General features: G+C 34.3%; 1 protein-coding gene and 1 long non-coding RNA gene across 8 annotated transcripts in view; one reads left to right on the plus strand and one right to left on the minus strand.

Annotated features, from left to right (window-relative positions):
* Positions 1-183: 183 nt before the first annotated feature.
* LOC129927744 (uncharacterized) lies at positions 184-15,106 on the plus strand. Its single transcript, XR_008779370.1, has 3 exons — positions 184-745; positions 13,821-13,965; positions 14,533-15,106. It is a non-coding gene; the product is annotated as an uncharacterized LOC129927744 (long non-coding RNA).
* The window catches only part of LOC106078990 (F-BAR and double SH3 domains protein 2-like), a 60,914-nt gene continuing 51,324 nt past the window's right edge, over positions 5,623-15,212 (minus strand). For 5 of the 7 annotated variants that reach the window (XM_013240085.2, XM_013240086.2, XM_013240088.2 and 2 more), the window contains 2 exons: positions 14,600-14,634; positions 5,623-11,645 (listed from right to left, as the gene is read on the minus strand). In XM_013240085.2, coding sequence (XP_013095539.2) covers positions 10,209-11,645; positions 14,600-14,634 — 1,472 coding nt within the window. In that variant the 3' untranslated portion in view covers positions 5,623-10,208. Of the gene's footprint in view, positions 11,646-13,179; positions 13,196-14,599; positions 14,635-15,212 lie in introns of all 7 variants that reach the window. The other 2 variants (XM_013240089.2, XM_013240090.2) reach the window with 1 other exon arrangement.

Genomic DNA, 15,212 nt, shown 5'->3' on the forward strand with positions numbered 1-15,212 from the left:
AAAATTCAAAATACCCCAAATCTATTGGATCCGTCACTAGTGGCTATGTTCAAAAGTTTTAGGCTGAATCTAAATAAGAGTGGGGTTCAACTCAAACAGGCGCTCACACCCGCTAAATAGATTTCTTCAGTAAGCAGGCAAAGCTAACACTTTGTTCTATCTTTGTAACCACCGTGGTAGGTTGCTCTTGTTTATACTGTTATGACCCTATTGGCGGCGCAAAAGGGTTAACTATAGGCTCAGCTGACACACACGTGAATCACTCAGGTCAGCGGGGCCATGGACAAGGGACAGTACTACGATTACACGATTACACGCAAATATGACCAATGTTATGGTCATGTGATCGAAAGCCTGCGTGTACGACGACACAGTGTGTAGGAAAGCGGCAGTTCAAGACCGGAGAGCGTCGAGACCGGGACTGTTAGTCGGCCATGAAGTCGGTCCTGGTTGAGTCCTCATGTGTTGATGTACAAGTCCAGAAAGAGAGACAGTAGAGTTTTGTACGGTGATGTACAGAGTGACATTTTAGTTGTTGATGTGTTTGATGCCAATTGTCTAGTATTGGCTGTTATCTACTTATTCACTCATTATTAAAGTACCAGATTATTTGGAGCCTTGTTGTCAAGTTCTTGATGTGTTGTGTTGTGTTTAGCAGTGTTTACAAAAGGCCTGATTAGGAAGAGAGATCGTAACAATACAAATCATTTATAGGTGTATTATTTTGAGTATTCGTTAATGCTATGTAAGTATGCAACATTTTATCTACAACACATTGATTATTATTAACGGGCTATGTTTACGCCTACGTTAATTAGTTTCCTCAACCACGCGTTGAGATGATTTAATCTAGATCTACTGTAGCGATAGGATCTTTTACAAAAGATCCAGAATCATCTGCTCACCTACTAGATCTGTGCATATATTTTACATTATAGCATGCCAATTTATTTTAGTGACAGCAAGTGATATACCACACCAGCCTAATCTTACTGACATTCAACATTACTATGTAGTATGTAATGAATAAAAGGTTTGATCTATAATCACTTCATCCCACTTCCCTTTAGTTCTACCTATTTGCCTCTTTAATCATAAATGATTTATATAACGTTGCCCACGAGAGAGAAATATGTATCACTCTTCCTTTATGTTGGTTTCATTACTATGTATACATTTTTTCTTCAAGTTTAAACATTTTATTTTTTGAATGACGTTTCTAAATACGTCGTGTCATATGTGAACTTTATTTCTCTTTTATTGTTTTATGTAGTGTGTAAGTCCCAAGTTTAAACCTGTGCTTTACTTGTATGATTTTAACATCATGGCTTATAGGTATAGCTTAATATATTAATTCCCCCTGTTTCACATTTCGTTAAGTGTATTAATTAAACGGAATGAGCTCTATGCCTCACATGCACAATCTGAATGATTGCATGGTATATGAGAGTTCTTACCTATTGCCATGAGGAAGTTTCTGCTTCATTCTTTTCAGCCTGGTTGTGGTGCATATCTATGCACACTAGACTCACAGCTCTTATCACCACTAGATCTGAGCTGTCTATACCTGCTAGATCTTCAGCAACGACTAGGTCTACAGGATCACAAAACCTAAGCCGACAACGCCAGACCCCTCCCCCTCCTTGTCAGCGAGAAGGAATCTCTGTAGTGCCCACTACAAACGGCCTAAAGCCCAGTGCTCACTACCTATTGCCTACGGTCCAGTGCCCAGATACTGCCCAGTATCAATTGCACAGTCCCTGGCTCCAGCTGCCCACTACCGAGCAAACCCTTCCCATCTTTCACTGCAGACGATGAGCTTCTATGAGTCAACCTAATCCCTCTACAAGTTAAAGAAGATCAGCCCTCAGTCCATCCTGCATCTACTACACAGACGAGTCTAGCGGCCAATCAACCAGCAGTGAAAGATAAAAAACTAAAAATAGAGACACTTATCCACTCCTCCATATGCAATCTAGGATGAAATTAATCCATCAAACTAATTTCCATTGTTAACCCATTACCCAAGCTATTTTTTTAATAAATTAAATGATTCCTATATTGAATACTAGCCTGGAATTACCCGCGGCCTGCGGGTCTAAGTTTGTGTTTACTAATGTAGTGGATTGGATTTAGATGTATGTTAAACTTAGCTAATGATCCTTTCACGTTATTTCTCTTTCGCTACGAAAATAAAATTAGTTTTGCGAAAATGGGTTTACCCGAAGTCGATACATTCGTATCTATTAAAAACGAAAAGAGCGATAGCTTTGTTAAATGAATGGGATTATAAAGTGAACAATTAAACGAAATAGTTTTTTGTACGCGATTCATGAATGAATATAGATCTAGGCCTATCTCAACTCGGCTTCGCAGCTTTTGTAAACGAATGTAGTCTCTTAAAAATAATGCTTTAGAAAACCAAATTTGAATGTTTATTTGATCAATATATGAAATTAATGGACTATAATTAGTATGTTCATGTGTTAAAGTATAAAACTATCTGTGCGAACAGAAGTTTTATAATCTTAGAGTTGAATTAGAGTTTTAGATCTAGGGATGGGATTATAAAGTAAACAATTAAACGAATTAATTTTTAGTACGCGATTCATTAAGGTATTGTCTAATGAAAGAATGTTCGTCAGGAAATCTGTAGTTACATATATAAGGAACTAATTAATGTAAAAATGCTTTTGAAACACAAAATTGAAGGTTAATTTTATTATATAATGAAATCAAAGGATCTTCTTTTGTATTTTCAAGTGTCAAAGTAAAAAACTATATGCACAAAGTGTATTTCTTAAAATTAGATCTAGGTCTAAATCCTTTCGATCTTTTCTCATGTCAACATTGTAGACATGGCCTAGATCCATAAAATACAATAGCTTTAATAGAGTCGGACAACTTTATTTTTTTTTAGGGTCTTAAGTAATTTTTAGGGCTACAATACATAACTAAGGTCTAAAAAAGTTGGTACCCAAGAAACATTCCTGCCAAGTTTTATCAAGATTGGTCAAGCGGTTTTGATGTCTATAATTAACATACATACACCTCACATTCTACTTTATAGTATAGATATATTTTGTTCATTTTGTTCTCATTGTCAGCTCGTAGTGTGCCTGTTCAACATTTCTTATGTGAGCGGGGAAAACATTAACTTCCCCTAGAGTTAACGAACCATAATCTTTTAAAATAGTAAAAACCTCGCCACACCCGCTCCCGACGGTATCCATGGTTCGAACCCTCAGGAACGTTGTTTTATTTTCATGTTTGAAGAGCGCCTGAAAGTGTGAGATATATACGAAAGAAGCAAATGCAGGCGGAGGAATTATGGGAACCTATCTCATTTTGTGTGTGTATCCAATGAGTATCAAGCACTGGTGGCACTTCTGTGAGTATCTTTGTGTCTTTGCCCCCTCCAAAAAAAAAAAAAAAAAAAAGACAACAACACTAAAATACCTGATGACCATGCATACAGACTACATGTCCTTCTTTTCGTTGTTGGATACTGTTAATCTTTGATGAGATTGAGTCTGGTATGTGATTACACAAATTCACATGATGTAGAGATGTAGTGTAGGTTAGTAGCTGTTTGATGTGTCGGGGGATATAGGTCTATATCTTGATAAAAAGGAGGAATGGCAACACTGAAGACCTTCATCTACGTTGAAATGCCGAGTTCTTCGAGTCTTGCTAAAGACTGCACTAGCACACGGAAGTCTACCTCGTCGCCTTATAGGATTGATATGGTACTTGCTAAATAGACACATTTTTGGTACTTTCACTTGTTTCTGGCTGTAAGTAGATAGATAACTGAGGAGGCTGGTGCAGAACTTAGTCTTTTGAATGTTAATAGTCAGGCCAAAATTTGTCTTCCATGTATTTGTATTATCAAAGTCAACAGTTACTAATAATATTGTTACATAATGCACGCGTCAAGGTTTCACAGTTTAAAATAAATAAAATCACAACAAGAGTTCGAGAAGATACGGTAATTTCCGTAATTAGGCATCAAGGTCTTATTCTTGACAATAATGTAAATGGCTCCTTCTGTCTCGGAAGACACACACACACACACATAAGCACATCTTTGTTTTATTTTGCAAAGTATGTAAGAAACATTTTCCTTAATATAGGTGTACTAATTTTTTCGTGGTTTTTTTAAATAAAAGAGCACGTTATAAATAAGGCTACGGGTGTCAGGTGTGTAAAAAGTCGTCCTGGACTGATACACAGTGGCTAAGTACGCATAGTAAGTAAAAAACAACCCAGTAATAACGAGGAGTTATTTGACACTCTCAAATTATTAAGAATATCGTTATCAAATCAAGACAGTTTACACAGGAGCAATATTGAAGTTAACACGTTAGGAAAAGTAATTCAACCGTAATATTTATTGACAGTGTCAGTATACTGTCTTAGCGTATTGCGTTTATCCATTCTGGCTTACAAATGGTCAATGTCTATCAATACATTGAGTGTCAAGGACTAAATAAATAAAATAAGGAGTAGGGGGGGTGTTTAGCTCTCCCTTAACATTAAATAGAGACCTGGTCGTGTCTTGTATGCTAATAGACACACACATCTAAACCTTGTAATTTCTTTGTCTACAAAATACCGAGTTCCTGGCTTACTGGGGAAAGGGGGGGGGGATCGGTTTGTGTTCTATGTAACAAAAGTTCACTCGTTTAGCTGTGTGATCTTTAGTCCAGCTTACTAATGGAGATTTATATCCAAGTAAGGAAACTCGGTACGGTACTCGTGTACCCCCAATTAAGATTTAACTAACTCAATTCCCTCGTTAGGTGTGACCTCTAGAGAGTGTCAATATTCTCACATTGTGGTCACCTGTCTATCAATGTGACGGACTAAACAAAAAAAAAAGGGGGCGGGATTTGTTTATCTCTACCTCTGGAGATATATCCGCACAGCTAGACAGACGTCTGGTCAGCGTGACGTAGTCAAGGAATATAACATGTTAACTAACCCACTCAATGGTCATGACAAAATGAAAAAAAGTGTCAGCAATTGTATGTAAAGTGCATTTATAATGTTAAGTTTCATTTCTATTTATATCAACACGCCTTGTCTTTATAATAAAAGGTGCATATTCGTATAGATCCTATATTTTTTTTAGCAGATTATTATGTTTTAATATAGCCTAAACGTTAATACATTCTATAACAGACATTAATGGAACGAGGTCCACTTTATGCATATTAAATAGGTACAAGGTGTACTTTTTACTGTATTCGGAGCCTAATAGTGAAAAAAGGCCGAATATTTGGTCGGAGCTAGAGCACCCCTAATATATATTTACATATATATTTTTTTTTTCTTTTGTACCTATGCTACTGTGTATTTACAATTGAACTTTGATTGTATTTGTATTTGTGAAGTCTGTTTAATATTTTTGTGATTCCAAGCTGTAGGAAAAAAAATACATTTTATTGACTCAAAAGTATTTCTGTTCTGCTTCTTCCTCTAACTAATTCTCCCCGCCAATAAGGAGCTGCAGTTTGGATGCTCAGACATAGCTTTGAAGTAACAGGAACACAAATTGCGATACCACAATCTGTCTACGCCATTGGTCTAAAAACAATGAAGAAGTCAAGACTTGAGTACCATGTACAATACAAACTAGACTTTTATTATGTCCTCTAGCATTGTCTGCTCTAAGTGACAACACAAGTTTCTGTACACATAATCCTAGAAACAGCCATGACATACAACTAGCACACATTCTACTGATAGAGTTTTCTGAATGTGATCCACTCACTTTGTGCAGCTAGTTTTATCTACTGGTGAGTACATCAACCCACAGACTGAATGAAGAGTACATCAAATCAGATTTATGATTTCTTTTAAACTGGATACTCCAGACCCAGGTGACAGGACAATTATTATAACGTTAAGAGCTCTGAAAACCTTGTAATGTATTGCAGTAACAGAGTGTCAGAATAAAAAGACAACACTTAGGTAGAAAAATCAAAAGTCTTTTGTACAAAAGATATGCATAGATCAATTCATTGTTATGGTGGACTCTTGTTCAATATCTCCCTATCTCCTTTGCAATAGAGATTAAATACTAGCAACAGAACACTTAAAGGAGTCAGCTCTAGCAAACAAATATAATCATTTCCTGGTACTTTAAACATTCCAAATAGTTTTCTTTCTTTCTAAAAAAAAAAAACCCAACTAGTTAAATGTCTAGACAATAAAGCCATATTTGTTTTACAGGCCAAGTGGTACATACACATTTTTTTTTTTTAATTGATATTTTATCATTAGTGTACTTTTAAAGAAAAAAAAAGACAAAACTGATTTCCGCCTATGTTTGTTCATAAGAAGTAGCCATTTGTGTAGACATTTAATAGCAAAGTTTACAAATGGAGAAAAAAAGATCTCTTGTTTAACAGAACTATTAAATCAAAGTTATGTACCTTTAGTTTTGTCTTTAAAAAACACCATATAAGCTTACAATAACATGTCTCAAATCAGTTAATACTACAAAGCAATCCCCAAATGATCAAAAAAGGCTGAAATAAAAAGCTTTGAACTTGTTAAGAAGCAATGAAGATCAATGAACAAAGGGAAAGATCAACAAACACTTTGGGTAAAATAAAGACCACATTACTATTGGTAGAAGCACTTATTTCTCAAACTATCAAAATGATTGTATTATACTAGTCTTTCAGATGTTGATAGGAAACAAATCTGAACTAATTGTTGTTATGTGGCCAGCACGATGTCCGACTGCCCTTACTTTCCCCAAATGAAATCAGTCACCCACTAGAGTTGGGTGGACTTAGGTTCACCTCAAAATCTTGAAATTAAAAATTCCAGTCTTCACTGAAATTAAAATCCATGACCCTAGGTTTGGAAGCCAAGCGCTTAACCACTCAGCCACCGAACCCCCTCAGTAAAAGGTCCAGCCCAACTTTAAAGCTACCCTAAATACATTTATGAAAAAGTCTTGAGGTTCTGAAAGAAATCACGTAACATTTCGTCAAATGATAAAACAAAAGTTTTACAAAGACCAAGATATTGTGATTAAAATATAATTTCAATGTGACTAGATATTCATTATTAACCATTCGGAAATAAAGAATAAACCATACTTTCTGTAAACTAGAAGACTCATTATCTTCAAGCACCGTCACATCAAATGTTTCAAATTAGGATTAAATAGCAACTAATAAACTTTTGAAAAAGTAAGTTTGGAAATGGAGATTTTCTTTCATTAAAAAAAAAAAGAAAAATAATTTTTTCTTTAGTTAAGCTTAGCCATCAGATGACAGCAAAAATATTAATTAGTATATAGTGTTACATTTCTATTAGAGCAGTGTTAAACTATGCTAAGAATAATGCATAACTAATAGATGAAAGCATGAAAGAAGGCAGAGCCAACAAAAAGCAGGCCTATCTGCAGCAGACACAACTTACCCATGCCATGTGTTTGGCCAGCTTTTTAAAGTGAGGATTGGACTATACAGTCATCTTCAAATTCATTGGAAATGAGAAATGTGTGAGGAGCTATATACTAATAGATGTCATAAATGCACTACCTCTATTAACCAATCATTACAAGGACCAGTTCAGTTCCAAATATACAAGAAACATACAGAATAACTTAATATAAATACCGGTATTGTAAATATAAAAAAAAAGAAGTCTATTTATTGGTAAAACTTAATGTCAAATCTAGTATAGCTTTTGTGAGACGTCTGTGTGTAGTCACTCAATGAACTCTTTACGTTAGTGTCTAATCTATTTATGTGAATGGCTTCTGATTTTGGGGTTCTGATTCGAATCTCTGTGATGACTTGGATTTTGAATTTCTGGATTTTCACGGCACCCCTGAGTCCACACAACCCTAATAGGTACCTGACTTTAGCTGGGGAAAGTAAAGGCGGTTGGTCATTGTGCTTGCCACATGACACCCTGCTCATTAACCATTGGCCACAGAATAAGATGACCTTAACATCATTAGCACAATAGCTCACACAAGGTCTGAAAGGGGAACTTTTTTTTCTTTTCAATTCTCAATACTAACAAACAAAAAAAATGTCTCAACTAAGAATATGTGTATCATTGCTTTTTCAAAACATTTGCAAACATTCAAGCCAAGATATAAATAATTGCCCAAACATAGCAATAGTAGGCTATCATCTAGCACAGATCATAGGAGAAGTTAGATACTTAAGACCAAATGAGGCTTTATTCAAATTAGTTTTCCTTGAAAAAAGTGTGGCATAGGTTTTTTTTTCACAAACCATACTGCAATAAATGTACAATAGCTTATCATCTACAAAATGTTTGAAAAGTCATGTATTGAGTTTACATTTAAATATTAGTTCAAAAGTTAGACAGTATTACATTACAATAGGCCTGAGAAATGAATGCTGAGAAATGTACGATGATTAATTGGTTGATTTCAGATTCAATAGAAATGACTGCATCAATAAAACAAGTACAAATTCTTTTTGTCTGAATCTCTGTACTAACAGATATGAGTGAGGGCAAAATGACATCAGCTTTGCAGGTCATTGAAGCAAAAATACAATGTAAAAATAAAGAAGTTCAGTAAATAAGATCATTAGAAATATAAGATATGTAGCCAGAACATAGAGGGTCATAAAAATATAAAGTCACATAGTAATAGATAATTTGAACATAAAATGGTGTCATATTGCTACATACAAGAAACAGCCTTTGGTGAGGACATGTTTCATAGAAGTATTATACAGCTTAACAATAGCCCAGAGAACACTTGCCTAGACTACAACAATGAACGCATACATTCAATCTCAGAACTATAAACAAATAGAAACAACTCAAATGCAAATGAATGGAAGTCACAGCCAAAGAAAAAACTCAAAAATACTTTGACAAACTATAAGAATAGATATATACATAAAATGTAGTCCTACATCAGCATTTCTGAAACTGTGGAGTGTGTACCCCTAGAGGGCTTGATATGCTGTAAAATGGGGTGCAAAGATTGTTTTATTTTTGTCAAGGACAGAAACTCTTGTATTTCCATAGTTGAGTACTTATGTACTAATGACCAAAGCTTCAAAATGTCAATTAAGTGAAAAAGTTTGAGAGACACCATCCTACAGTCTATGCTAACTAGAGAAATACAACAGATGGGACAATGTTATCAAAAAAAAACACATTCTTTTAAAATCTCTTTATGTAATTGCAGTACTTATCATTATTATGTGATCCATACAGCATTTTTTTTTGTTTCATTAAACTTGTTGCAAGACAGTTACAATATTTATATAAACAACAATTAAGCTTAGTTCTGCAAAAATGTTTTTACTAATGTTCCCTTTAACAAGAAAATTACTTCATCCTCATTAACTTATTGTCATGAAAATGTAAAATTTCAAAACTTTTTAATTATACTTCTGTAACCAGAAACCCCATAAAAAAAAAAAAAAAAAAAGAAACAAGATCTTGAAATATTGCAAAGAACATAACAAAAACATTTTCTAGATAAATTCAAGTAACATTGTAAGGAAGGTCAACATAAAGTCCAACATTTCAGCTGGAGTACATACATTATGGCAGCCATACATTATGTCTTGGAACCAAGAGTTTTGTAATAGTGGGACTCACTAGCTGCCCAGTGAAACATAGTCAATAACATAAGTAAAAAATAACCAAAAAAATAATGCAGTCAAAACACAACTAAATGTATGAATCACCGTGTACATGAGGTCTATGTAATACTGCACTAAAATACAACAACGATACATTGAAATGAACAAAATGTTCACACAAAATCTTAAATTAACACATTTATTTACAAACATAATTTTGTTGACATTTTTCACAAAATAAATAAACAATCTTTAGCCCTATACTAATACATATGATCTATGTATGGATTCCATTTTTTAAAATACAATATAATATTATTGCCAGGTTTCTAGTTAGACAAATACCTTTTGGTATTCAAATATGCACATCTTTGTCAGCAAGAAAACAAGAAACTCAAATACTCTAATCCAATATTCATGAACAAATAAAAAGATTGTGTAATCAGGTGGAGGTGTGTATCAAAGCAGATCTACCATGCTGTTTAAAACAAAACTACTTTAGCAGACACAACAGATTAACTAATCAACTAACCACTGATACCCTGTGGTAATAACATAGACTTGATACAACAATGGTAGCTGGTAAGAGCTGTGCTAGACTAGAGATTCCTCTCCTTCCTCCCAGTCATCATCTGTGGTATCATCTGTTGCCTCAACGTAGCACACTAGTTTCTCATTAGTGTGGGCAGCTCGTGAAACTTGGCAATACTGCTGTTGTAAGACATAGTACTCTGACTGCAGAGGTCTTGTGTTGGGATAGTTCTGAGATTTAGGAGCTGTCAAGTTTCCTGGGTGATGTGTGTCTGTTGTAAATTGAACAGTTTTCTGTGGAGAGGAAAAGAGCTGCCTATGAGATACATTGTTTACACAGCTCAGAGTGTTTCTCAGGCTGCAACATCCTCTGCCATTGGGACTTTTGGATTCCTGTAACCTGCCTAGCATATGTGTTGAATCTGGGCTGGAACATCCTCTGCCATAGGGACTTTTGGATTCCTGTAACCTGCCTAGCATATGTGTTGAATCTGGGCTGGAACATCCTCTGCCATAGGGACTTTTGGAGTCCTGTAACCTGCCTAGCATATGTGTTGAATAGTTATCTGGGCTGGAAATGTGTTGCTGAATAGGGTGATTGTTGGGAGGTGGTAAGGCATACTTCTCTAAAAGCTGTTGCCTATGATGGGACAACTGTTTCTGGGGACTATCTGGTCTTGAGTTTTGGTGAATGTAGTTCTGCAAATGACCAGTATCCTCTTTTAGTGGGCTGCTTAAAGGGCTGTTGGGGTAAGAATAGCTACGTTGCTGTTCTGATACAACAGAGTTGTTTGTTATGTTCAGTAGTAGATTTTGAGGCACACTGTTTCTGGAAGTGCCCCCATTGACAGCTGATGGTTCTGAAGGATAATGTTGAAGTTGCTGCTGCTGAAGGTGCCTTTGCTGAAGAATCAGTCTGCGGGATGGGGGCGGGGTTCTAATAAGTGAGGTCATAAGATGTGGCTGGCTTTGGCTGATGTCATGATGTTGATGCATGCGTCGTACCGATTGTGGTGACTGAGGTGAACAAGGGTGCACCTTCTCTGGACAAAGGTCATCTTCAGATCTGACAGTATGACTGACGTCGTTTTCTTTATCCAAATTGCTTGGAAGGGATTTATGCCTCATAATTGGACTTGGTTCAGTTTTTAGCTCTTGGAGTGGCTGTACTGGATGTATTGGACGAACATGATGGTGATGACCATCACCTTCATTGACTTGACCCTGAGTCTGTTCCATTTTAAATACCTGACCTTGTTTTTGTTGTGGAAAGTTTTCTTTAATCTTCTGGTGTTTGGCTGGTGAATTTGTTTGGTACTTGGGACTAACATGAGCAGTAATGTGACTAGCTTGATTTGTCTCTACAGCTGTTAGGTGTGTGCCATTATCTCTACTGTGTTGCTTAGCAACTAAAGTTTGTTGTGCGCCTTCCTGCAAGAGTGAGATGTCTTTCTGTGAGTGATGACTGGGCCTGCTAGTAAACCTCACTTTTTTCTGCAGCTGGAAATAGAAATGTAAAATGGTGAACATTATATCTATACATCTTTGCAACACTAAACTCATGCTGTTGAGACCAATTAAACACATCAAATAAAAGACTACACCAAGATGACCAAGCAAGATAAAATAAGCAATATACCCAGAGATAATACTGAATATGTTGGATGTGATTTGAAGAGAAACAAAAAGAGAACAATTACTCATAACAGATAAAAATACTAATGAAACTTTTTTTTTCTAAATCAAGAGCCTTACAAAGAAGAAAAAACAAAAAAGCTAGAAATAATAGGAATCAGACCTGAAAAAAAAATATATTTGGTAATAATTTTCTTTGTTTTGTTTAGAATATAGAAACAAAATTAGATACATTAAATATATATATCTATATATTATTTTTACAATTAAGAAGACAAATTGTTATTATTATTCTAATAGAAAATATTTTTTAATAGAAAATAACATGCTGGTCATAAAAAAAACAGTTAAATGTGTGCTTTTAAACTATAGGTCTATGTTTGGTGCACAAATAATAATGCAGGACATTGTGAGCGCGTATTATGTTGATCCATAATCTCAATCCATCTTAACCTAAACTTCTCTGGATCAAACTCATTTCAAGATAGAGCAAAGACATAAAGTTTATATTGACTCCTATGATAAAAATTTAATTCAGAAAATAAATGAAGCTTTTAAATACATTTAACATGCCAGAGAATTCAGGTTGAAATCTAGATGTAGACCAGGAATTTTTTTAATTTGAGATTTGACTCAAAGCAAAGATGTGTTTGCTGTGCACCCAAAGGCAGCAATGAATACATTCCTCCAGGTCCTCCCACATGACAATCAAAGTGTGCACTGAAAAATCTAGACATGCTCTGCACAAGAATTAAAACAGCACAAACAAAACAAATAGTTGTTCTAAAGACACTTAATCAAACACTTCAAGTTTCAGTCGCAACAGAGGTCTAAATTGAATGCCAAGAAAACAACTGACCCATGTTTGGGAAAAAAGAGTTATTGCATTAAGTACTAATTTTTAAAAAAAGTGTATAAAATGAATTTTTTTTTTTTGATAAAAAAAAATTAAACTGTTATTAAACAAAACTCACATTATTAAGGTTATATATATATATATAAAAGGACTAGTTACTTAAAAAGAAAGATTATAAGACAAAAAAATTGACATTCTTTAAAGTGAAGGCATATCTCAACACTTCCAACAGAGTGTTACATTGGTGCAGGAGAACTAATAAAGTGCTGGACTACAACAATGCTACAAATATTTCTGTGTCTAAAATAAAACAGACTTTTGGGGGTTTTGTTCCATTTCAATGATAAAGATATTTTTTGACTTGTAAAACATTTGGTATTATTAGCATTTGGCATACAAATACCGTTAGTTAAGAATTCAACAAAATCAGTTATAGTATAAATCAAATGTTAAGAGTTATTTTGTATAGTCTAAAAGTAATTTCAAGCAATGGATTGATAATGTTAGGATGAGAAGATAACCCAAAAATCAAAGAGCACTCACCTGACTAACATTCACTCTGATAGCATGGGTGTGAGTAATAAAAGAAAGTAGGTCATAAATAGAACATAAAGTAGACACACACTAACAAACAACTAAGTAATGGAGCAACATTGGTCCAGTAAAGGAAAAGATACAACCATGCTTGTTAGTGTTCACAAACATCAGATGCTTGGAAACACATTAGACAAACATGAACATTAGTAGTAATAGTCTAAAATTGAACAACCTTTCTTTATCAATGATGTCAGTTGTATTACTTTAAGTACAATTCTTTAATGATCAAAAGACCTTACAAACATAAAAAAAAAAAAAAATCAAGTGACTCTATGTGTATTACCAATCATACAATGTAGATCTTTTAGCCTAACAGTTCAACTTTTGTTTTACAAGAGTTTAACAACAGAAACATTTACATTGATAGTTGGAAAATCCTTTTGACAGTCAGCTGATCAGGAGAAGTTATTTATAATATATAATAAGATTTAACACAAATCACCATCAGCCAAAATGGATCCCTTATTGATGCATCATTACATATATGAAAACTATATACTAGGGGAATTAATGTATATTTCTTTCAAACCCTAGTTCTTTATTGAGAGTTTTAAGCCTATTGATTGAATCCTGTTGATCTATTTCAGTGACATGATGTCAGCACAACATTTGTATATGCCCTGAAACATGTCCCCATCAGCACAAAGAGGAGTCATGAACATTTCATAGTTTTTTGTGGATGTACTATAGATGTATACATCAATTTATAGGTTGCATATTTCTGTTATCAAGGTATGGGTTAAGCCCTTCATGAAAAGTATTTTGCTAGGCCATTATCCAATTATAAATATAGCTGATTTGATATGAACACTTCCTCAAGGGACAATAGATGTGCCTAGATAGCATTGACAGTTATCTGTTTTACAGCCAAACCAGAATTTCAGGGTTAATTACTGGTTCCAAATAGAAGGCTCATGTGTGAATGTTCTTCTCTGTCTTGTTGGCAAGCTCTAAAGTAATGCTATGCAAGTTGCAAGAGGTCACAAAAGAAAAACCCGCAAGTAGTCAGGACATTCAAGTGGCTTCACTGCTTATTTTCTTCATGGGTGACTCATAAAGCATTATAAACACAATCAGCATTCATTAGAAGTATTCTTTCTTCTCATGCTGACAAAGTTTCAGATGCACTCCATAATATATTCAGTAATGCAATGCTTGAGTGGCCATTTTCTGATCTATTTAGTCCCCTAAAAGCTCTAAACACTAATGCCCTAATTTCCATTTTATTTTATCTATCTTAGTAGTACTAACAGTTACAATTAAAAATGACTAGTACAAACTTTTTTTTTTATTTTACAGGCTCTATAAAAAAGACAAAACAAAAGAAAACCAAACATCAACATTAGAAAAGTCAACATCAACTCACCTGGTCAGCAGTGGAACATGGAACTGGATTTGAATCTAAAAAAATAGAACAAAGTAATGTCAACAGTCAACTTGTCCAAAAATAACCCTAGATAACTTCTCCCTCATTTCTGTTGAGTTTAATGTATTGAAATCACTTTTGAAGTGCTTTAGTTTATAATGATTCCAAAATGGAATTTCTTTGTTCACACAATAATTGTGAGAAAAAGTTGTGCTTAATCTAGTCCAACATTTCTTCATAAATTTATGTCTTATTTTTATGTAACTGAGAGAGAATATTTCTCCGCATCCTAATGTTTCATAAACAATTTAGTCATGCATTAATATTTATATATATATTTTTAACAGAACTTCTTTTATCTACATAATATCCAAATAATAATATACAAATCTCTATAGTATGTGAGTTTTGTTGCTGTTAGCATTGAAATGCACTACAGCATCAGAATATATAAATAAACCAAGAAACAAAGAAATGTGTTATTCTTGTTTGAACTGATGCAAACAAAGCAATATTTTTAATGAACAGTAATATTTTGTCTAAGATGCAGTTAATATGTGTGCGCTCAAGATACATAGTGACTACAGAAGAAATAACAGCTAGCTAACAAAAT

The sequence above is a fragment of the Biomphalaria glabrata genome, chromosome 8 (genome assembly GCF_947242115.1).
Source record: "Biomphalaria glabrata chromosome 8, xgBioGlab47.1, whole genome shotgun sequence".
Lineage (NCBI taxonomy): Eukaryota > Metazoa > Mollusca > Gastropoda > Planorbidae > Biomphalaria > Biomphalaria glabrata.